This window comes from Haliotis rubra, unplaced genomic scaffold, assembly GCF_003918875.1.
Source record: "Haliotis rubra isolate DU_JTF1 unplaced genomic scaffold, ASM391887v1 Scf1022, whole genome shotgun sequence".
NCBI lineage: Eukaryota > Metazoa > Mollusca > Gastropoda > Lepetellida > Haliotidae > Haliotis > Haliotis rubra.
This window is the reverse complement of record NW_025764918.1, coordinates 217452-243337: the sequence shown is the minus strand read 5'-3', so window position 1 is coordinate 243337 and position 25886 is coordinate 217452. Positions and strand designations below refer to the sequence as shown.

General features: G+C 38.9%; 2 protein-coding genes and 1 long non-coding RNA gene across 3 annotated transcripts; 1 reads left to right on the top strand and 2 right to left on the bottom strand.

The window, feature by feature from the left end:
* The first annotated feature begins 1893 nt into the window (after nt 1-1893).
* On the top strand, nt 1894-11910 carry LOC124271119. The gene is made up of 4 exons (XR_006896950.1): nt 1894-1904; nt 2745-2753; nt 6353-6358; nt 11597-11910. It is a non-coding gene; the product is annotated as an uncharacterized LOC124271119 (long non-coding RNA).
* On the bottom strand, nt 4886-19679 carry LOC124271108 (probable GPI-anchored adhesin-like protein PGA55). Its single transcript, XM_046706179.1, has 7 exons — nt 19458-19679; nt 9506-9608; nt 8863-9042; nt 8371-8597; nt 7371-7634; nt 6117-6905; nt 4886-5379 (listed from the first exon to the last, which is right to left on the bottom strand). The coding sequence occupies exons 4-7, from the start codon at nt 8498-8500 to the stop codon at nt 5054-5056; spliced, it is 1509 nt and encodes a 502-aa protein (XP_046562135.1). The 5' UTR covers nt 8501-8597; nt 8863-9042; nt 9506-9608; nt 19458-19679; the 3' UTR covers nt 4886-5053.
* A 4020-nt stretch (nt 19680-23699) lies between these two features.
* Nucleotides 23700-25681, bottom strand: LOC124271096 (pheromone-regulated protein PRM7-like). Its single transcript, XM_046706170.1, has 2 exons — nt 24886-25681; nt 23700-24586 (listed from the first exon to the last, which is right to left on the bottom strand). The coding sequence occupies exons 1-2, from the start codon at nt 25592-25594 to the stop codon at nt 24312-24314; spliced, it is 984 nt and encodes a 327-aa protein (XP_046562126.1). The 5' UTR covers nt 25595-25681; the 3' UTR covers nt 23700-24311.
* Between the last annotated feature and the right edge of the window lie 205 nt (nt 25682-25886).

Below are 25886 nucleotides of genomic sequence, written 5' to 3'. Positions count from 1 at the left end.
TGATTACACATCGGACCACTGGCGTGTTATCTACTGGATATGGAAAATCACATCACTATAAAACTGAATGTACCCCTCCAACCCCAGATACAGCAGTGGCTGCTGCAGTTTTTAATGTCATCGGAAAACGGACACATTATGAAATGTTAACAGAATGAATCCGATAAACTGTTCACAGAACTGCACCATGATTGCAGTAGGTTGTGAAATAATCATGGTTTGAAAAGGTGAAAAAATATCTTCACATTTCTCACATCTTGTTTTAACTAGACATATTCAAATCCAAGTCTAAACAGAATATGTTTTATATGAGTAGCCCATATTGTACAGCCAGTGTCGTCCATTAGATAGAATTTGCGAGGGAGTAAGTGTTCATCCAAATACAGTAGCTTGCACCAATACTAAATATTTAACCCTTGGTGTACTCAAGTCTGAGAGGGGCTCTGACACAGTCTCCCAAACCATAGCATTGTTTGTTGTTTTACACATTTTATGCTGTACATCTTCAATAATTTTACAATATGGGGTGCCCTACACTTCTGCACCATAACACACTATAGAGACAATCATAGCATCAACTATCTTAAATATAACTTGGCATTGTTTATTTCCAACTTTCTTTTAATACATGTACAATGTCATATTTGCCTCTTTACTCTGTGTACCATGAGTAGTTTGTGCTTTAGTCCAAATAAGTTTAGGTGGTAACACAATATCCAAATATCATAAAAAGACACAATTTCGAGACACACCATATAAATTTTAATTTTTAAAACAAATCACAATAGTGAACAATTTCAGAGAACATTCTCCAAGCAAAATCACTGATTGTGTGTTGAAATATAGGTATGTATGCACTGCTATAAAATATAAAAAAGTAAAGCAAAAAGAGTCCATTGCTGCATTTAATCAAACGTGTTACCTGCTATCTGGCTGAATAATTGTTGATATCAAATTATGTGATTATTGACATGTATCAGATCTATTCTAATATCACCATGGTTATCATGCTCAAAATGATCAATATATGGCAAATGTATACTCACATACTGGCTTCAAGCCATAAAAACTGCAGTGCTCAGGACAGGTGCCATAAGTAAAAATAACAAATAGTGGAATGTATCTGTCTAAAAAGTTCATCTACAAATATATGTACCTTTATGGCAAGGTATGCATGTTTAGGGTAATCTATTAACATACAGATCATACTGTGTATTTTTATATATTCAGTTTAGTTTTGTCAAATTCCTTGTATCGAGCAGTATATCTGTGTGTATTTTTGTGTACAGAGAATTTGATTCTCCATGTTTATTGCAATCATACACATTTCTGAATAATATTGGTATACCTTTGTCATGTTGTTTTGCAAACCTATTCAGACACTTAATGTGACAACATTCAGATAACTACTCCCCGCCCCCGCCCCCCAACATACACTCCGACCTCCACAAACATATATCAACCACACGTGGTTGGGGGGATTTGGGATTTGTGGTCCTTAGGGTGGATATCTTTGGTTGTGGGGATGGGAATGTGCAGAATTGGGATATATGGTTGTGGGGATGTAGGTTTTGGGGGGTTGGATTTGTTGTTTTGGGGGTGGTGATGTTTGGTTGTTGGGATGGGAATGTGAGAACGTGGGATGTTTTCTTATGAGTGTGGGGATGTAGGTTGCTGGGGTGGGGATGTGTGATAATAGTGGTGGGTTTGTATGGTGGTTTTGGCCGGGGTATGGTTGCGGGAATGGGAATGTGCGGCGGGATGTATTGTTGTAGGTGTGGGAATGTGTGTTTGTTCTCACAGGGCGCAAGCAATCAGTTATCATCGATGGGGTAAGGTCTGAGAGCAGAGAATTAAGGTATGAAGTGCCACAAGGCTCAGTCCTGGGCCCAATGCTGTTCACTGTATATACCATACCCGTTGGTGATATTGCCCGAGCCCACAATCTCAGTTATCATCTCTATGCTGATGACACTCAGTTATATATCGGATTCAAGCCACAAACTGCATCTTCTGTACAGAATACCCTGCAGACAATAACATATTGCATAGCTGAGATCAAATGTTGGATGAAGGGTAATTTTCGGAAACTGAACGATGACAAAACGGAGATTCTCATCATCAGCTCCAAACAGATAAAATTAAAGTTCAAGGACCCTGGAGTTCAAATTGGAGACACGTTTGTTCAACCAGAAAGCCATGCTCGAAATCTAGGTGTCATCTTTGACTCAACATTAAACACGGAAAATCACGTTAGTAACATCTGCAAATCTGCAAATTTCCACCTAAGGAACATCAGACAGATAAGCAGGTACATGGACACACCATCAGTAAAATGCCCAATCCATGCATTTGAGACATCACGCCTAGACTACTGCAACAGTGTACTCTATGGAACACAACAGCAGTGCATGGACACGTTACAGCGCGTTCAAAACACAGCTGCCAGACTCGTAACACGCACACATATGTATGTGCACATAACACCAGTCCTGAAGGTTTTACACTGGCTCCCTGTAAGAGACAGCGTTGTATTTAAACTTCTTGTGTTGGTTTACATGTCCATTAATGGGCTTGCTCCAATGTGCAGGGGTGGGATGTCTGGTTATTGGGGTGGGGACAAGTGGTTGTGGGGATGAGGATGTATGATTGTTGGGGAGGGGGGTATGGTTGTGTGTGTGTTGATATGCGGACGTGCGATGTAGGGTAGGGGGGTCTATGCTTGTAGTGGTGTGGATGTCCAGGCGTTATGTGTCTTCTTGGGGTGGGGGGATATATGGTTATAGGGGTGGGGTGTAATGTTGTGGGATGAGATGTCTGGTTGTGGTGAAGGAACAAAGTGAAGAGAGCTTTGTGAAAGAAAACAACATAATTGCTTAGAGATGATTATTTACGGCACACAAAAGCAATAAAATAAAATTATTGCAGTTTCATTAGGATAACACTGAATATTGAGATGTGTATGTTTTTATACCCATGACAACACCAAAAACGCTATCACCGTCAGTCACCTATAGGATATCGGATCACTACAGAACAATCTCACAGGAGAGAAGGAATGTAGCCATAGTTCTGTCAATGACGCATAAAATCCACGTTCATCAATCACGGTTTTTCACCTTCTTGGTAGTGCTAGTGTCGTTTAACTTTTTGTTCTCGGTATAACTCAAAGGAAATTTATGTTGTACGAAAACTAACGTTGCTATCAAGTTTGATGTTCTATATACGCCTTAGTGGACAGGTAATAGCGGATTCATATATATACTTCAACGCGTGAAAGGTCAAATAAAATAAAACCGCAGCTACATTAGAATATCAGTAGATATTGCATTTAAAAAAAGCGGGTATACTTACGTTTTATTTACACCAAGGTGTGCCCCCATTTCCTGATGGACGCTCTTCAGGCCCAATTTCTCGAAACAAGCTTAAGTCTGAGTTTTGACTTAAGTTAGAGTTTTTACTCAAATTTGAGAAAATGTATTTCCCAGAATGAACTGAAATCGATATAAAACTCAAACGTAGTAGAGAATTTGAGTTTGGTGGATAGATAACTTAAGTTGTTTGGGTTTTTTTATTTTAAAAATGCAGTTGAGTTAAAAAAAATCAGCTGTTTCAAATTGTCAAACTCAGTTTGAAATTTGAGTTAAAACTTAAGTTTGTTTCGAGAAATCGGGACACTGACACTGGCACATCTGCCTTGTGAGGGACTCTTAGCGGTCCGGATTTGGATTTAATAAACAGGTTGTCGTTATCCAGATTGAATTTTTCACATTTTCGGCGAAAGTTTGAAAGTTTGATTTTTAGACGCCCACTTTGGGTAGTTCCTACTGCTTTTGAAATCTTAGATATCCTTGATTTCCTGTTCTTCCACGTTGATTAAAAGTGTTGAAATGCAATGACTTTATCAGTGTTATATTCTTTTGAGATGTGTAACATTTTTATACGGACGTGCATCGGCACGATATCAAAGATTTGGATGTTTCCGTCTGGATCTGCGGCGTCTATCAAAGACAGGACCAGTCGTCCAACAAAAGATTTATTTCGGTCTCACCGTATGTACAGCATTTTGAACAAAACATTTTGATAAAACCATAAATATGTGTACGCAAGCCATTCCACACGGAATTGCGAGAGACCAAATTAAAACACAAACACGAATCTATAATTAAGTTGTATTGCTAGAAATATACATAAATATGTACATGGGTAAAAAGCTAATCCACGATGTTTCAATTGGCTACGTACGTTCACAGCGTTAGAAACAGCAGGGTCATTATTCAACGAGGGTATCTTTTCAATACGTGACCCGGGTTATTTTTCAATAGCAGCCGGGTAATTATTCAATGTTGAAAAAAGACCCCGGCGTTGAAAAGTGAGTCCGGGTAATAATTCAATGTTGAAAAAGTACCCGCCGGGTACCTTTTCAACGCGGGTATGTTTTCAATCTTACACCGGCAGCCATATGTGGGGCCAAGTTTGACACGTCAACAACGCCAGCGACGTTTACAGCCTTCACACAGCAAGGGCGTCAATGGATTATCTGGCTCAGAACAACATTAACGTTCTTCCATAGCCGTCTCGTTCCCCGAATATGGCTCCCATTGAACATTCTTGGACAAAATTGGACGTAGGATTGCTGCAGGTAGACAGCCACTCACACTTGCACAGTTGGAACAGGGATTGGTGTTTGAGTGGATCGGGAACCACTTGCCTCAGGCATTCTTTCTTACTCTAGTGAAGTCAATGAGGCGACGTTGCAGGGCCTGTGCGCAAGCACAAGGTGGCTATATGCGCTACTAAAGAGACTGCCATTTTTCGCGTTCAGGGGTATCTACATTTGACGGACTGTGATCAATTTGTGCTTATTGCAGTTCAATGTCAACAGCAACTTTCAGCTGTTAAATTGATAGTATTTTCTATAGAATAATTGATTAGACATAATTTTGCTGTTCAATACATAGTATGGAATACACTCAAAGCTTATCTCTCGTGAACTTCTCGTTAACTTCGAAACAGCGGTGGTTGGCTGGATTCTAAGTAGTATGGAATACGATTATAGCTTATCTCCTCTTTTACAACATATGGAACTAAACATTGAAAGAGCTTGACGTTTTCTACAATGTCCCGTCGCTCGTATCATCCTGTCCACATCAACACACACGATGAGCGCAGTGACGAGTAGGATGATGGCAAGTCCTGAACCGCCGATAGCTCTGGCCGAAACACGATCATCATTGGCCGATGTCTTGGACCTTCTGTAGGAGGAGAGATTTTTTCGGTCCAACAGATAGCCATTGACGTCGAATACCATCGACATCAGAGGGTGCATGCATCCGCAAACACAGTGGTGCTCGCTTGGCGTGCGTGAACCTGGGGAAACTGAAATCGGCAGACATAAACACATCTATTTTCTGATTATTTAACTGTGGCAATATGTTTGATCCCCCTTCGCCCACGGGTTCTTGGTTGTTTGGATGTTTAACGCCGCACTCAGCAATATTCCAACTATATGGCGGCTTTCTGTAAATAATCAAGTCTGGACCAGATAAACCAGTGACTGACATCGATCTACGCAATTTGCCCTATAATCCCTTACCACCCGATCCCATTTTACGCCTCCGATGATAAACATTGGTTGCTGAAAATCATTTCTAAAGCCGATCTTCACGAGTCCTTCGCCCACAGGAACAAATGATGTCAGTGGAAGTCAATATTTTTAAATCTGTTTTCACTGGACTTATTCGAACTGAAGTGGAGTTATATATGCATTATTTGATGTCAGGACTTTGGATTGGAACAAAATAGAACCCTGATGAAGTTCCTCTCCCGTCTTAGCCTGCTCTGGTTAACATTGTTTCCTGTCGTGTCAATTGCTGAGAAGGGGTGTTCGATCATAGGAAGATTATCAGAAGATGCACAATCAGTGTTTATTGTTTGACAGAATAGTTTTTTATATAATGACAAAACTGACATATGATAATTGAGTTGGAGTTTCACTTGTGTTGTGTCACTCTTATCAATAATTTCTGCTTAAACTTGCATGGTCGATTTGGATTGTTAGACAACGTCCTGAAAATAAACATCAACTGGCTATTGTTAAAATAATGGATTCTTACCAGTACTTGACACTACGCTTGATGGATCCAGATCCAGGTTGGAAACCTGTGTGCTTGACTCCGTTTCCAGAGGATCGCTGACAATAGTTGATGTAGGTCTTGTGTCCTCAGATGATGCCGTGTCAATAACATCAGGCAACGTGGTGATTTGTGACGATTCAGACATGGTCATCGTTAAAGTTTCCGAGGGTGCAACGTTTGACGCAGAAGCTGTTTTGATCGTTGTGCTGTCGGAGAAGGACGTCAAATAAGCATTACTCCAATACAAATTGTGTGATGTACTGTCTCTGAAGCCACCGGACGAGGTTGATGAATACAGGCTGATAGGAGTAAGCTTATTTGATGTCATTGTGGATGTCAGATGTGATTCGATAGATTCGGTCTCAATGACGGATGCCTTCACAGAACTGGAAATCATTGAAATAGCCACTGAGTACATGCGACTTGTGGATGTAGAATGTGATTCGGAAGAAGGTTCGGTCTCTATGACGGATGTCTCAGGAGAATTCACTGAACTGGACGTCATTGAGTTCGTCTCAGGAAAGATATTTGCGGATGTAAATGCACTTTCGTACACAGAACCACCGTTACTGAAACTTACATATGAAGAATGTATCATCTGTGATTGAGTGTCGGTTAAAACAGACAGTTGAATATCCATAGTTGTGCCTGGATATGTAGGTGATGATGAGATCTTAATAGATGTCAATGACGTGGTCACAAGACACGCTGTTATTGGGTCGTTGTCTGTGTTTGTTGGAACCGATACGGCAGTCGACATGTAATCACCTGAAAGTTATTTTATTATGACACATAAAACAAAAAGTAACAGGTTTTTTTTCTTAATAGCACAACTCGGTAAAGTTCGACACTAAAATAATTAATCGCTTAAAATGTCCAGTATTTCAATAATTCTGAAATAATATCAAGATGTGGATTACATAAGGTTCGGAGTGTCAGTGAAAAATCATAATTATTTGAGCGTTTGTTTATTGTTTAACATATTGTATTTACTCTATAGGACGGACGTCTGTATGTGACAATTTGAACCAGACAATCCAGTGACTGATATCATGAGCAACGATCACACTGTTTTGGGACGATGACATGACATCAACCAAGTCATCTAGTCTGGCCACCCGATCAATGAAGTGGTCCCTTATGGCTAACACAAGTCGCGTCAAGTTGCTTCAACCAAAATCAATCCTATTCCGGCATCATAAAGCAAATCTGAACTTTCTCATGCATATGTACCTTGAACACACCGCTTCACGAGAACTGTTCTTCCAGACGATGACGTCATTTCCGGATTGTCCTTTATGTACACCTTTAGCCTGGTGTAGATCCTGCAGGGGTCGCCGGATGTGGTTTCGCTGTCGTAGACTATAGAAACACACTGTGCACTTCCGGTATGTGTGAGACATGCGCGTTTGCAGTCATCAATGCTCACATTAATGGAGGAGGCAGACGTAAGAATAACAACGTCCTGACCATCAAATCTTTCAAAGGTACATTCATCTGGTGAATAAAAAGACATTAATTGTTTAGACTATGACAAGCTATATTTGTTGTGTAACGTCGCACTCACCAATATTCTAGCTACATGGCGGCGGTCTGCATTTAATCGTGTCTGGATTGGACAATCCAGTGATCAACTGTATGAACATTGATCTTAGCGATTGGGAAATGATGACGTGTCAACCAAGTCAGCTTGGCTGAACACCCGACCCCTTTACGACAAACGTGGGTTGCTTAAGACCAATTCTTACCCGGATCATTGTGAGTCAACATGATATGGATTTGTTCCACGATCCCGGTTCAAAGAGATCATATACCAATCGAATATCAGCACAGAGTTACGACCTGCACTACAACAGCCTTTTGGAACATTCATCAGTGAAGATGATTTGAATTCTCTACATGTGATAATGTGCCCGTACCATTAGATGTTTATTGGCGCTGCCAAACCCATCTTTATTTCTTGTGCTGATCTTCCCACTTGGAATAAGAAACACCTTTCAGTAAATCTAGTACCGCTTCGTTTTCTGAATTTTGTATGTGGTAAGAACGTAAGCTGTAAGAATTTATCTACCAACATGAAGAATTCTAAAATCAGAAAACGGATAGTCTCTGTGACAAAATAACACTATTCTACATGTTCACACTTTGATTTATACCACACAACACGTTATATTGTCCAAGAATGAAAAATACAATTACCTCGAACTCGACACCAATTAACGATGCTTCCTACCTGTAGACTCTTGACAAACCACATGACGGTTGGTACTGCATTCAGTTGTGCGGAACTTGTTAGAAGTAAAATGAAGTCGTATGCACTTTTCTGTTTCTGGTTTGTTTGGTTCGGTCCTAGACCAAGACATCCAGGCTCCAAGTGGCTCACAGTCATGCCACTCCAAGTTGAACACAGTAGGGTCTGTGATGACATGTTGGTGTAATCCAGTCCATATATCTTCGGTCCTGCATGGCCATGTTATTGATCGTAATATACTTAAAACTTCACAAAGGCATTTATAATAAGAAATATTGATTTAAGCATCCGACAATTTTCGGAACGGTCCCACAAAGCAACTTTAGTGTTACGACTCTCGTCATAAGTGTTCATGAATAGGACATATATTTGTATTTGTCTTAATGCTAAGATCCCTTTTGGAAAGAGTCCCTGATTACTCATCAACCGGGCTTCAGTATATGTTTAAAATAGATATATATATATATTACGTACAGTTGTCCATTGGCCTCCCAGGTGTTTTTTCCACGCCATGAAGTTATCAAACCGGGCCTCAGTATCCAACTTCAGCATCTGCTGACCATTCGACACAAACTGCACGGGCCTCGTTCCAGGTTTTCGTTGTGCCGTAAAGCGTATACTTTATTGACAGTGTTGGTGTCGTTGTTGCAAAATCTGAAACATCAGGTGCTCTTTCAGTCTCAATCGGACTTTCGTTTTAACAAATCCGGAAGGATATGCCATCTTACTTCTATCATCACAGTTTGATATAGGCGGCAGGATTGTCACTGTCGGCCAATGAATTTATGTTTTTCAAGGTTTCACTGGGAACTGGGAAGTCCCAATTCACGGCGGACATTGCAGGTTCCACCAGAGGCCATCGTTCCTACTTTGCGAGTCATTTAAAAATACGTATTTCCAAAACGGAGGTATTGTGTCGAATGGGTCCTGGTCCGTTATATCGCTAGGGTGATCCCAATACGTTAGCATCGCTTTGTGGAACAGGTTCAAAGGTGTTCATCAAATAGAATTCAGATTTAACACAGCTGGTAATCGTGGATGATCCTGGCCAAACACCATGCATCAATTAGACATGATACTTACGACACCCAATTTCAACGGTTAGTCTCAAACTTACCAATGAACGCTGCCAGGGAGAAGATCGTTATCGCCTTTAATGTTGGCATACTTGAATAAAATATAAGATGTGTCGGCTAGTTGACGTCTGACGTTTGCTGTACCTGGTGGATAAATCGGTTATCAGTTAAAATAAAGATAATCTTACTCTCCCAAAACTAAAAATGTTGTGAGTGGGTTTAATTTAATGTCGTCTTCTGGCTATTTTAACTATATAGATAAGTCAGTGATATTAGTAGAGCAGCGAACTATGAAAGCTTCCCAATTCTCCAAATGATAAAAAACAGTCTCCTGTCAACCTAAAGCTGCAACATATGTCTTCAACAATGTCAAGAAATTCTCACTATTTTAACAAATTTCCTCCAGGTTAAGTTGTATTTTAAACATTCATTCTGTGAAAGCGTTGTACGCTGATTTCACATGTTGAAAACAATCTGACTGATTAGCTTATTTTTATACCAGTCCATTTAAAGACAAAAAGCCGAAGCTAGATATAAAACGTAACTGGTGCTTCATTCACAGTAAAGATAACCACTAATGATTTAAGAATATTAAGAGAATAGAGAAAATTAAGTTAACAAAATTTGTTAAAACCTACCTTGAAACACATTATGAAATTTGAATTTTAGAAACAGCAGCAACGTCTGCTTTCGTATTACTAACTGTGTCGATAAGGTTTCATAAACAACAAAAGATGATGGTTTATGTCAAGTATATATGGATGATTTAAGGTAACGCTGTTATGGGCTTGAAAGCATAAATGTGATTTGAAAAAGTCATACTGTTCTGAATAAAGTCCAAGGCTCATAAAATAGCTTCAGCCACAGCAAAGAAAGTGGTGCTACTATCTAGGATTCCAGTAGTGTTTATCCATTGGCAATGGCACTTAAAACGTCGTCTTCACCTTTGGATCAACGGTGGGAATCAAATGATTTATGGAATGACAACTTCACAGCAATAAAGAAGTTAAAATCCAGAAATTTTGTTAGTTCTAGGATGATGTTTCTTAACAAAATAAGTTTATATAAACGTGTACAATGAAGCATATGGTCCATACCACGTCTATTTCTGCGGAAAAGGCATCAGACAGTCAGATAACAAGCTTCCAAACACCACACCAATCGATTGGGGACGGCTCGTCCTATGTGCAAATATAGCCAGTTAATGAGCCAGGCCTATAACTGGATGGGTCTGAATTATCCTTGCAGGTAATTGACTGGCACCATACAAAAAAAGGGGAAATTTGACACCTTTTGTCAGTTATTTCTTAAAGTATTGCAAAAACAGTATTCAGGCAAATGCATCAAGGGCTGAAGTGAATATTATCAGCTCTAGCTATCGTGTCATTGGGGTGGCCAAGGACCACCATTTCAGAGACAAATAAATAAATCGTCGTCTTTAAGACTGATCTTTCTTAAATTCAGGAAGACGAATGTTCCGCTAAAGATTCTGAATTATATTCTATGAAATGATCATCTGCCATTAGATGATGCAAACTAGTGCTTGAGCCTTCGGTGCCAATTCTTTGGATCATGTTTGACACCTTTGTTGAAGGTGCACAGAAATTGATATTGCAAACATAACTACCCCATGAATGACGATAAATCTGTTTGAAAGTATGTCGTGTCTTGTGACGTTATTTGAATCAAATAAACAGGATTTGGGCCGAAATACCTCTCTACCTTCTTTGCAACGTTTCTGGCCTGTTTGCTATCACTTTCAAACAATGAAAGCTTATGGATGTGTGAATTTGCTGATGAATGTGGATGTGAAAACAGCTGAATTGGTTCACCAGTATACCGGAACAGCTTAAGTTGTAGTTTGTGAGCACACACTGATGTGAATTGAGAGCAGCTGGCCTTTGAAACAGCTGAATGAAGGTAGAACGTCAGATAGGGTGTTTGTGAGAAATTCTATGTGTATTGGTATCGACTGCAGCAGATGACATGGTTGCTGACAAAGTTTGGTGGATAACTAGTGTTACATGGGAAGGCACTCCATGGGAACTGTTCATAGCCCACAGCGAATGACGCACGGAGATGATCAACTGCGACATTCATTGTATCCAAGACTTTCAAATTGATCTTAAAAGTGTTGTAAGATTTTTTATTATCCACGTGGTAAACGTATGGGTAGTTGCATACTAATCTCGTACGTCACACGAGCGTCGTATCGCGTTGACCTGTGTCGTGACGACTTGACCTGAGATTCTAACGATTAGATTGGATAATCGATGAACTCTAAATTAGGTCCCGTTGTGACGGAACTACTTGTCCATTCATAACAAACACGTGAATTCATTCATTCTACAACTTGTATTCATTGTGGGAATGGAAATATTGCGATCGTTGCCGAATCGCTGTTTAATTGTTAATCTAACTGCGACGTTATATCCGTCGAAAAACCATAAACGTCGAAAAACATAAAGTTTCCACCAGTGATGTTAGGCGAGTGAAGCAACTGCAAACCAAGGAACGGGGTGCTAGGGAGTAGTTTAATGTAAGAGGCTGTACGAGGCGATGACAACTGACATGCATCGTGACGTCGGTTACCATGGGGGCAGACGAGAATGGCGTAGTGACGTCAATACAGTGTGACGTCATGCTAAAAGTGTACTACAGAACAAAATTCTGCCGCAACCTCTTTATGAAACCGGTTTCGGGTTTAAACCATAAAAATAACAAAAATACGCTATTTTGTCAATTTAATGTATGCAAGTGTGTAATAAATAAAATACCACGCTCGGTCTCATTACGAAACTCGTGACCTTCCCATGGTTTCTGACCTCGCTTTCGTTCGGTCAGATAAAATGGGAAGGACACTCGTATCGTATCATTCGTATGTAATGAGACTTCGCGTAGTATTCTCTATGTGGTCCATTGGTTCTGGAATATGTCTAGGTGGCATTTACGACGGTATACGAGGGACAACAAGATCATGATCGGGATATATAGTGAGCCTGTTTGGGGAAAATCTAGAACATTTCACGGTCTTAACGCAGATGTCTGCTTGGCATTCAACAGACGTGTAAGAATGTCGTGGTGTATGGGCATCGGCTGCAGAATGTGGCACAGTTACCGCTGAATTTACAGCGGACATGAACAACACAGTAGGCATCCGCTTAAGAAATATTTGTATCACGTGTTTCCCGCCAGTACACAATCCACGTGTTCTATTCATTTTGTACATAGATATTCCTCTTTAACCATAGAAGCAGTTAAATATCAACCTTTAATTAGAGGTTTCTGTGTAAGACTTTGGAAATGACATTATGCATCCCTATGGCCACCAGCTGCGTACTCCTTCATGCCGTTTCTTCACGCATACAAATCCGAACAAAGGAGACCAATAAGACCACCTCATCTGTTTCATTTATGCATATTTCTTAGATATTTTTTTAGAATCATTGGAACAAAAAGTGAAAAAAAAGATGACTTTATCTTTCCAATTGTCAACTTAACCTTTATGTCAAGCAATTATCCAGCATTTCCAGCCTTTGGTGTTAACCGTTGCCACTTTTCGAGGTGTAAGCATGCTCTTCATATATTCACGCTAGTTCAATAAACTGTTTGATCTTTTAGCAGCTCCAGTCTTTGTTAACCGAATAGATTGTGCACTGCGTAACTGCGTACATGGTTAAAATGAACGAAGTTAAGTTCTCGTTCATATGTAACCTCTTGTCATAATTTCCTTACCAGTTTCTAAACATTTCGCTCAAGTCGTCATTTATGGAATTTATCTTGTTGGCAGAAGGTGGGTTACCCAATTTATAGCTCATCTTCAAAATGTGTAGCCCCAGGTCTTATTTTGCACTTTTAATATTTATGAGTCTTCAAAATACCAACAATCCACTAAACGTGTACAAATGCTGGAGCGGAGAAGTTCGTGATTAATAACTGGTTCGTCCCCTGTTCTGTTTACAATTACACTAACAAGTATACCTTCGAACATGTGTATTTTTGAGTTTAAGATGACCATTTTAACACGACACTGAATTCTGTCAGAGTGTTATTTAGGGCTGCGCAATATAACCGGTTTACCGGTATTTACCGGTTCAGACATGAAAACGTTAAGTATTGCGATACGCTGATCGAAAACCGGTATTTTGACTTGCATTCGGAAAACTTCGTAACACTCGGAAATCTTCGGATATTTTCTTTTTTCATTTGTGCCAAATATTATTCACATTTTTATTTTTAATCATGAATAAAATTTATTATTAAAGCTTAATGAAGCATAGGGATTTTGCTGTGTATTTGCTCTATAAATCAAGCTTTACCTCGATTATAAGTATTTTTTTGTTTAAAAATACTTCATGCATTATATTGCAATACATATTGCAATACATGCTTTCGCATCGCAATATATGGCAATGTGAAAATTCTCTGCAATACCCACCCTAGTGTTATTCACAGTGATGTATTGATAACTCGTTCAAAACTACTTGTGACGAATATTCTTCAGCTGAGAATATCAAATCTGAGAGCAGTGATAACATCGGGTACAAAATACACAATGATTATGTAACATTTTTTGAAAGTTTCTGAATGTAAAAGAGTCAACAATTTTCCATTTATATGAAAAAATTGAATCTGAAACAAACAATCCAGTGATTGACAACATGAGCATCGATCTATGCAATTAGGATACGATGACATGTGTCAACCACGTCAGTGAGCCTGACCATCCGATCCCGTCAGTTGCATCTTACGACAAGCATGGGTTGCTGAAGACCAAGTCTACCCCAGATCTTCAAAATCCCCTTCTATATGGCGTACTGTTCATACTGATCCTTCAAAGTATCGACCCATTTCATTGACGTTCTGAATAATGAAATATCGATAAGTTTGTTTTAAAGAAACATGTAATTTCATTGCAATTATACAACGTGAATGTGGAAGGGGTTTGGTCGCTTCTACTCAATAAAAACATCCACCGGTCGTAACATGTTCGTTCGTTGTACATGCGTTGATTTTGCAATCACAATCGATCTCCCATTTGTTTTTTCATGAAAATGAATTGATTAAAAAACTTTGATAGATATTTGGACGTTTTTCATGACGTGGTAATGAAATATCTGAAAGGGTGCTCTCGATCGGATTGAAGTAGAAGTTTGATATTTATCATTTTGTACTTTAATAACGTCAATAGCATGACGACCAAAATTGATCTGTGCTTGAAGCCGTAACGACCAACAGCAGATATTTCTTAAGGTTGAGAATATGGTTTTGCCGCGTTTATTGTTCAATAGTATCAGACTGTTGTCAAATTTAATTATCGCATCCGAAAAGATAAAAGACCCCATCCATTATCTATTTAACGGGTTGTCACGTCTAATCCATTGACAGTAATCTTAACGGTGCTCACGTAACTGTAAAGGTTGAGGGGTACTATTGCGGGTCTGAAGCGCATGTTCATACATGCTGATAATTATAGAAGAATCTCTGTAAGTGCTCTGTGCTATTCTAAAGTAAAAACTTCAAACTTGGAGTGATATATACTCTCTCCTATTCAAAACCCAGGCTGGTTTTCGGCCAGACTATTTTCTTCACAAGCGATGTTTTAAAAAAGGGTGGTAGAGTGTATTGTATATTTGTAGACTTTAAAAAGCCTTTGATAGTGTTGACCATGCAGTATTATTTAAAAGACTAATTAACATTAAATTAACATTAATTAACATTTAAAGGGAAATTTCTTAATTTAATTGTCTCTATGTATTCCAATTTATCTGCTTGTGTTAGGACAGATCAGGGTCTATATATCCAGGTGTTTTAAATGTAATATCGGACACCGTCAGGGTTGTATCTTAAGTCCGCTGCCTTTCGTAATCTTCATAAATCAGTTATCCCAAATGTTTGATAGTAATTGTGGTAATGGTCTCTTTATTTCAAAACGAATTCCCCAGTGTTGCAGCCCTCTTGTTTGCAGATGATGTGTCATTTTTATCTGACACAGCAGTGCAGTTAGAGAAAGATAAATGTGCTTGAGGCATGAGTATTAATTTAAATTAAAAAATATGGTTTTTTCGTAAAGGTTGTCCTCTTTGCCACTATATCGAGTGTTTGTTTAAGGGCGAGAAAATAGAGGTAGTAAATGTATAAAGATACTTAGGTGGTGTGTTTACACCATCTCTCTCACATGGGATTAGGCTCAGTGTTGTCTTTCTGCTCAAGCACAGAAAGCTTGTATGGCATTGTATAATTATCAAAATAAATTTGGAGAAATTTCGTGTCTAGATATATTTAAAATTTTTGATGCAGCTATTTGTCCTATCCTTTCTTATGTGACAGAGATTTGAGGTACTTCGTATTGTAAACAGATCAAAAGTTTGCAAATATACTTCTGTAAAAGGTTTTTTGAAAGTTAGTAAACATACAAGCAATGTTATGGCGCTAGGTGAATGTGGCAGAGTTCCATTGCAATATCAGTATATGTCTAGATGTGCTAAATATTGGTGTAGATTGCTTCAGTTAAATACTCATAGGTTGCCGTATCACTGTTATCAAATGCTTATGTTATTGGATGAAGCTGGTAGAAATAATTGGGTTACATCTGTTAAACAAATTTTGTATCAGTTTGGTTTTGGTATTGTATGGTTATCCCAAGACGTAGGTAATGTAAATTTATTAATGATCACTTTCAAACAAAGGTTGTTTGTTAGTTTATGTCAAGATTGGCATTCCATAGTATCTAATTCATCAAAATGTTATGTTTATTGTAAATTTAAGTCATTGCTGAATGTAGAAAGACACTTAAGTGCAGATATTCCATATTATTACAATCATGTTATTTCTCAATTTAGGTGTAGTAATTTCCGTTTAGCGGGAGTTGTGTAGGCATAAAAACATCAGTTATGCTGACAGGATTTGTTCTTATTGTTATAATAATGGGTTACATTTGGTCGAGGATAAATTTCATGTTCTGTAAATATGTGAAGATATTAGACAAGAATGCCTCCGTCCATGTACACTTGTACAAAACACTGTTAACCACAGGTTTTGATAACTTTATTAGCCTAATTTCTTGCAACAACAAATACACATGAATTTGTCTTGGCCGTCTCCTCTGTCATATAAAGAAAGTAAGAAAGCAAATCTGATATTACAATGTTTTATTCATTATATTCACAGCACTAATACTTAAGCATGTACAATATGATGTTACCAATGTGCCTGCATTTTGTATTATGGGACTACGGCTTACAATTACAGAAATGCATCTGACTATCTGTCATAAACTGGTACATTGATGTAATGAATAACGCCAAGGGCTATGAGAACTGCTCCAATCACAACACGAGCAAGCAATACAAGATATCTTGCAAGATCGATATTGATCAAAGTATCGATAACAGGAGCATGTGCTAGCAGGGTGGGTTTTATATGCCTTTTGTAATAAATGTCTCTTGACTCTAATACTTGTGTCAACTATCGTTAATCCGGGCGTATTTATCACTAAACATTTTACTATAAGAACGTAAAAAGTTTCGTATAAACTGCTGAGAAAAACACTAATGTAAACCAAATTAAATAAACGTACTATTTGATATCAGCTGATTGTATGAAGCGGGTTGTTACATAATTGCAATGCCCATAATTGGTTAAACAATAAATGTCAATCTTTAAAGCAGCAGCGCTGTTTTTTCTTTTAAAAATCGAAAAGGCAAAGATGAGGAGTCTCTAGTAGCTTATGTAACAAGTGAAAATGCATACAAATGAGCTTGTAAGACAGGCATGCGCAATCATGACGATAAGCAGCTACTTGATTTGAATGATGCTATTTTAGGGACCTGTTTGCTGAAAACCTGAATAACTCCATCAACGATCTATCGTTCGATGATTACATCATGTTTAATCAGTGTGACTTGCCAACACCAAGTGATATGTTTGATTCTGTTCGATTCTGTCAACAGACAAAAGTTTTGGTATTTATTAAATACCGCCGCTAAACATCAAAGATGTTATTATATTTTGATGAAAATGCGAGTGAAGCTAGAAATAAACACAACTGGGATGTGTTAATATACTGAGTCAAAAAAGAAACTTCACATTCTTTCTTCAGGGCACTATAAAAGAACAAGAGATGGTAAGATGGTTAAATTGTTATTATTTCATTTCTGAGATCTGTGTGATGTACTCGATACACTGACAGTGCCATAATCAGTTCCATTAGGCTACACCACCGTTCAAAAACATGGGTATACAGAATGTCAAGTCACAAGAATAAAAATGCGAAATTTCTCAGTTCAATATCGTGTATGGCCGCCCCGCGCATTCACCACTGCCAAACACCGTCTCCTCATCGACTGCCTGATGCTTGTGAACACGTGGTTGGGGATTCTGCGCCATTGCTCTTGCAAGGCAGCGCCAAGTTCCTGCATATTCTGAGGTTGGTTCCTAAGACCACGAAGCCTTCTCCAAAGTGCATCCCAAAGGTGCTCTATTGGATTAAGGTCAGGGGACCTCGATGACCAGTCCATGACGTTGATTCCAGCGTTTTGAAGGAAATTTCGTGTCAACATCGCGGTATGCGGCCGAGCATTATCATGCTGGAACTGTAGACCTGGGCCATGAACCGCCATGAAAGGAACGAGTTCAGGGGTGAGCACCTGGTCGCGGTAAGCAGCAGCTGTGAGGTTTCCACGGATGACCAGAAGTCGGGAACGGTTGTTCCCACAGAAAGCACCCCCACACCATGCAACTTCCGCCCCCGAATCTGTCGACTTCCTGTACACAACATTGGTCATACCGTTCACGACGTCCTCTCTAGACTCTATGCCTGCCGTCCGCGAATCTGAGGGTAAACCTGGATTCATCGCTAAAGACGACTCGATTCCAGTCTCACTGGGTCCATCGGAGGTGACGTTGGGCCCACAGATATGGACGTCGAGAATGTCGATTGGCAGCCCGCAACCGATTTCGAATGGTCTGTGAGGACAGTCGATCTCTAAACATCTCAGCCCTGGTTCGTGTAGCCGGCAGAAATCTGTCACGTAGGTGACGTAGGACGATTTGACGGTCTTCTGCTCGTGACGTCACACGTGGACGACCCGACCTTGGGCGATCAGAAGTGGTGCCAGTTTGTTGTAGACGACCTCGCAAGTCATACACAGTACGACGGCTGCATCCCATTGCTCTTGCGACGTCAATAACTGATCTTCCCGCTTGCAACATGCCAACGGCACGTTCACGTTGCACATTTGACAATCGTGGCATTTCAAGTACCGTTAGAACTGTGGTTTAAAAGTGTTTTATCAATTCTTGAGGCCAATGCAAACACGTGCATATGAAGAAAACTTCCATGCGAAGATCACGTGATCGACTGCACGTGCAAAACCTGATTTGGCACCAACGTCATTTGCACGACGAATGGATGGGTTTGAGTGGGTTTTGCTATCGTTTTTCTAGAGTCGAAAGATAGGGATCCCATTTCGGATACATAGATGTATCATCAGAGAAAAATTATTCATTATTTTTCAAATTACATTTTGTGAAGTTTCTTTTTTGACTCAGTATAAAAAATCCACTGTTTCAACTGGGTCTTGGATATGCATGGCTTGCACAGGGAGTTGAGGATGTTCCACCAAATGGACAAAAACTGGTAATTTTAGGAAACTATGTTTGGAAGCATGTGGAATGTATCACAGGTTTCAAGAATTTCCCAATTCTATCGTATCGGAACGTTCATAAGCTTGGACACTAAATTATGTTATTATTATTAAACACGTTCTTATTCTACTGACTGCGGACGAAAACTATAGTTGTTATTACAACCAGCGGAAATGCTTATTATATAATTTTGTTTGCTAGAAAACGTTACAACACTTCTTCTCTTACAAGACAATGAATGATACAAGACATACAACATCAAACAAACGGTTATCGAGACCTATTGCACAAGTAACGTACATTGAAACTTTATGTTCTCAAACTGAAGGAGAAACAATGACTTACCTGCCTTTTGAACGTAATAAAAGCAGACAAACGGTTGCAACATCCCTTATCGCGACCTATGCACACGTACATTCTAATCATATATTTCTGGTACTGAAAGGCTACGGGCCTGTAGTACAACACATTTATAAATCAATATTTACACGCACATGTAATATACATGAAGAAGAGAAAATAGTCAACTGTAGGTTACATTGAGTTCTGAGATATATTCTGTCCTAAACAACAGAGCATAGTTTACAAACATGGACAAGTTTTGAAGTGTGATATGTTTTTTTGTTATTTAACAATGCTGGAAATTTATAAAGGTTTGGACGGGCACAATAATATTTCTTAATATGCAACTTTCTCAGGGAATTATAAACAGGGCAAATTAAAAGAAAATGATATTCATCTTCAATTTGGTTAAGATCACATAGTTTGCAAGTTCTATTTTCTTTTTTGACATTCTTGAATCTTCCACTTTCGATAAATAAATTATGTGAAGAACATCTCAATCTGCTTAACGCTATCCTATACTTTTTTTACGTTTAGACATGAAAGATAAATTTCGGCGTCAAAAGTACATTTAAACAACTTATAATACAAACATTTACTGGAAAGTGATAACTTTTCAAACCATTCTTGCAAATAGATATCTTTTAATCTTCGTGTTAGTTCTAAAATAAACTTACTCTCAGAATCAACATACTGTTCGTTCCATACAAAAACAAAAACAAATTTCTAACAGAAGAAACCCAATTTGTGTGTCCATTTTTATCGATTAGCATCATCTTATTGTAACATTTATTGTACATCATATTGTACATGTAAAGTACATTGAAATTTTATGTTTCCACACTGAAGGAGAAATAATGACGCATCTGCCGTCGGACGTCATAAAAGCCATCCAGATCAGAGTGTGTGCTATGTTAGAAAACGGATTGATTCTTGAATAATTTTCATGGATGGCAAAAAATTTAGATTTATTCATCGAACTTCAGATTGTGTATGTCTAAGTTTATTACTTTAACGAAAAGTAGTCATCTTTCACAAAGGAAAAGAATTGTTGACAATATATTAAGAAAAGAAAGCAATATCTGTCGAGATTCAGATGTACGAAAATCTGTATGTCCTGACAAAATATGAGAAAAGATAGCGTCCGGATAAGCGAGGTTCGACTGTAGTAAACATGTTTTTTGAAGACAATACACCTACCTGACAGTGAACCCAAGAATTGTTGATCCACTGTGATAGCAGTAAACGGAAGGACTGGGGTTTCAGTGCTACACTCAGCATTGACCGAGCCGGGATGAGACAGTATCTCACATGTTGTTCATACAGCAATAGGTTGACAGTATATATTGGTTGATCGATTGCATGTTCGATTCTGACGGGTAGTAATTGTGTGTGTGTGTGTGTGGAACTGAGATGTGTTATCTCGAGGGAATCTTGCTTTATTAACATTTTGGATCCAGCAAGACATTTTAACATTCATGTGTTTTAGTGATATTATTATTAACAGATTGGACATCATTCATATGCAGGGATCAAGAATGAGAGTATTGATCCCGATGAAACCATGTTTGTCTTACAGAGACGACTAATATACTCGAAAGCCTGGCTGAATTCACATCATTGTATCAGGCTAATGTTCATCAACGCTCACTGGATTGTCCGGTAAAGACGTGATTATAGTGAGTGAGTGAGTTAAGTTTTACGCCTCACTCAGCAATATTCCAGCTATGTGGCGGCGGTCTGTAAATAATCGAGTCTGGACCAGACAATCCAGTGATCAACAGCATGAGCACCGATCTGCGCAATTGGGAACCGAGAACATGTTGCAACCAATTCAGCGAGCCTGACCACACGATCCTGTTAGTCGCCTCTAACGACAAGCATGGGTTACTGAAGGATCATTCTACCCCGGACTTTCAGGGGTCGACGCGATTATATGCAGAACGGCTTGAACAATAAACATGCATTGTTTCACAAGGCGGACATCTGCTATTCAGTGTCAACGAATTCTCAAAGCCTGCTAATTTTCCTTCTGTGATAATTGTCTTTAAGGCGAGTTTAATAGAATGACGATATTATGTTAGTGATGTGATGAACCCTGGTTAAATCTGATCTTCAGCAACTCCCGCTTAGCGTAAGCGGCGACTAAAGCGATAAGGTGGCCGATATCAATGACCTGGCTGATGTATGTCATCATATACTCATTGCGTAGGTCGATGGTCATGATGGCAATCACTGGATTGTCTGATCCAGACTCGATTATTTACAGTTGAAGAGCTCCCATATTTGTCTATCAACAACAATTGATTTTCCAATTTACCGAACTGTAAGAATAGTTTACTGAAACCTGATATTTGCTTAGAGTCATTGCATATGATGCTGGCCTTTGATCGGATAACGTTCATAACTTAAATCAATGTATTGGGCGCCATTCACACTGCTTTTTTACTACAGCTCAGATAAATATTGAAATACATGTTGGATTGAAAACATTTGTTGTTATCCAAAGCAACAGAGGCAACCCTTGTGACATGATCCATTTGTTTGTGTTTCGTTTAACTTGTCAAATAAACCTTATTGAGTACACGTTGTCACAAAAATATTCAAGAATATCCCACCTGTTTGACAACTGTCGGTAAATATTTATTCTGGACAAGTCAGTCCAGTGACTGATAGTACAGACTAAAACACCGAGTCTGATAATCCGATGAACTCAGTCGCTTCGTACGACTAACATCGGTTTATGAGGATCTGTTCTAAATCTGAATCCTCAGTGGGCCTTTAAGTACAGCAGTTTATGTTTGGTTATATTTGGCAAAGACTTGAGCGTCATATATATCGAAAATCTGGCACCTTTCAAACGGTACCTTTGTAAATAAAACAAAATCTTTTCCACATTCATTAGCCAATTCCCTCTTGATAATTAAGCACTTAAACTAGGAATGAAAACCTAGTGAAACTTTCCCTTTATGTGAAACAGTATTCCGGCAGCTCAAGCCTTTGGTGTCCACATGTAAAACAGGTTTAAGATAATGGGCACAAAGCATTCTCTTTCCAGAAATAAAACAAAAGCGCGATGCTAGCCTTCAATGTTGACACAAAAGGCTCTCGAGATCTCCCGTTTCATGATAAAAGATAAATATTTTCATTCCGAACAATTATCTATTTCAGGAATTAGTTGCATATTTACAGTTAAACACATAACATCAAGAAATTAGGGTTACTAATGGCATATATGACATCTTATAATATATATTTTACAAGTGTTTAAATAAGATTATCTTTGAAATCATTGGTTACGTGTGACACATGCAAGACAGATATAGTCTGTTGTTCTATGAGATAAGTATACGGTTAAGAAGAAACACTTGTTTTTAATCAAACAGAATTACAAACAATACATACAGCTGGCATAGATGTGAACATATATACATATATTTTCTACATTGGGACAAAATTCACAAGTTGCTGAACACAAACAAAAGATATTATAATATTCGATTGTCGTTTTGTTTACCCATACTGGCAAGCAGCGTTTTAATACACAGCTGAACATGAAAATATCTCATTAAATATCTTTGAAATGGTGAGGGGTTTTGTTTTGAACATTGTGTCAGTGGCGTCACTGTAGTGGACGTTTAGCAAAAAGTGTGGTTATTTAACAAATGGGCATACCTCGTCACCTAGCTGTTGGCCAGAAGTGCCACTTAAGAATGAATAACCATCAAGCTCTTCAAAATTGCGAATTGCGATAACATTCGTTTATAATCATATTAGTTGGTTGGTTGGGTTGTTCGTTAACGCCACATTCAGCTATATTCCAGCGGTCTGTAAATAATCGAGTGTGGAACAGACAATCGAGTGATCAACAGCATGATCAAGGATGAGAATATTGATCCCGATGAAACCACGTTTGTCTTACAGAGACGACTAATATACTTGAAAGCCTGGCTGAATTCATATCATTGTATCAGGCTTATGTTCATCAACGCTCACTGGATTGTCCGGTAAAGACGTGATTATAGTGAGTGAGTGAGTTTAGTTTTACGCCTCACTCAGCAATATTCCAGCTATGTGGCGGCGGTCTGTAAATAATCCAATGTGGAACAGACCATCCAGTGATCAACAGCATGAGCAACGATCTGCGCAATTGTAATACGATCACATTTGGCAACCAAGTCAGCGAGCCTGACCACCCAATCCTGTTATTCGTCTATTATGACAAAATGGGTTACTGAAGAAAATTCTAACCCGGATCTTTGTAATCAAATTAACGAAGCAGAAAACAGAAAGAAGATTATACACTGAGTCGTAAAAGCTTTTGAAGACTGAGCTAACCAAACAAAACATAGTTTATAAATTTCATTTAAAAGAGTACCTCGTAGAGGCAATGTGTATTAGAAGCAATGCTGTATATTCCCATCATCAACTTTTTAAATCTGTCACTTATGTGGCAGTATTCTTGTTGTAGTTATACGAAATCGGATTTCCCTTTCCAAAATATACCCGATAAATATATGCACCTTTGTGTCGACCTTTGAAATGCCGCTTGTCTCAAAGTAAATACTTGGTACCTGCGCATTACTTCGTTACTTTGATCTCTGAGGTGGTTACGGTGGTCGCTTAAGTCATTTTTCCATTAAATCAATAGGCATTAGTTTCATTTTCTCGTTTGCATTTGTGCTTCTCAGTGTGAATCAGTTAACGTATGCCAAGCTCACCTGGTGGTTCAGCCGAACTTCGGATGACTCGATGCAGTTACCTCAACTTCGATACAACGGTGTTTTGACTGTGTGCTAAGTAGTATGGAATACACTCAAAGCTTATTCCGCTTCTACAACACATACAACTAAACATTCAAAGCGCTTGACGTTTTCTGCATCGCCCCGTCGCTCGTATCATCATGTCCACATCTACACAAACGATGGGCACTGTGACGATTAGGATGATGGCAAGTCCTGAAGCGCCGATAGTTCTGGCCGAAACACGATCATCTCTGGCCGAAGTCTTGGACCTTCTGTAGGAGGATATTTTCTTTCGGTCCAAGATATTGCCACCGACGTCGACTGTCATCGACGTCAGAGGGTGCATGCATACGCAAACACGGTGGCGCTCTTTCGGGGAAGGTGGACCTGGGTAAATTGATATCTTCAGAAACAAACACATCTATTTTCAAAGTATTTAACTGTTGCCTTATGTGTTATCCTTTTCGCCAACAGAAGAAGCGCAATCAATGTATATTTTCTAAGAGGATATTTGTATCAGCTTTAAGTTTACTAGTAGTGATTAATATATTGACAAAACTCAAATATGATATTTTTTGCCCTATTTTCAATAATTCCTGTTTTAAAAAGCAAACTTCAAGTCGATTTCCATTTTATTACGCACATCTTCTTTATTAACATCAACTGGCAATTGTTAAGATTCTTACCAGTACTTGGTGCCACGCTAGATGGATCCAGATCAAGGTTGGAAACCTGTGTGCTTGACTCCGGCTCCAGAGGATCGCTGACAATAGTTGATGTAGGTCTTGTGTCCTCAGATGATGCCGTACCAACAACATCAGGCAACGTGGTGATTTGAGACGATACATACATGGTCATCGTTAAAGTTTCCGAGTGTACAACTTCCGACACAGAAGCTGTTTTGGTCGTTGTGCCGTCAGCGATTAACGTCAGATGATCGATACTCAAATACAAATTGTGTGATGTACTGTCTCTGAAACCCCCAGACGAGGTGGATGGATACAGGCTGATAGGAGTAAGCTTATTTGATGTCACTGTGGATGTCAGATGTGATTCGATAGATTCGGTCTCAATGACGGATGTCTTCACAGAACTGGAAATCATTGAAACAGCGACTGAGTACATGCGACTTGTGGATGTAGAATGTGATTTGGAAGAACCTTCAGTCTCTATGACGGATGTCTCAGGAGAATTCACTGAACGGGACGTCAATGAGTTCGTCTCAGGAAAGATATTTGCGGATGTAAATACACTTGGGTACACAGGATCACCCTCACTGATACTTGCATATGCTGAATATATGGTCTTTGATTGAGTGTTGGTTAAAATAGATAGTTGAATATCCACAGTTGCACCTGGACATGTAGATGATCCGGAGATCGGTTCTGACGTCATAGTAGATGTTGATGACGTCTCAGTTGTGACAGGGCACGCGGTTATTGGGTCAATTTCTGTGTTTGTTGGAACCGATACAGCAGTGGACATGTAATCACCTGAAATAAATTTTATCATGACATAAAACAAAAGGTGGGTTTTTTCCTTAATAGCAAATCTCGGTAAGGCTCATGATTGCATACTCCACGCTAAAATAATTAATTGGTTTAGAAGTTGGGACATATTTTGATCATTCTGAAATAATATCAAAATTGGATTACATATGGTTCGGAGTGTCAGTGAAATGTCATAA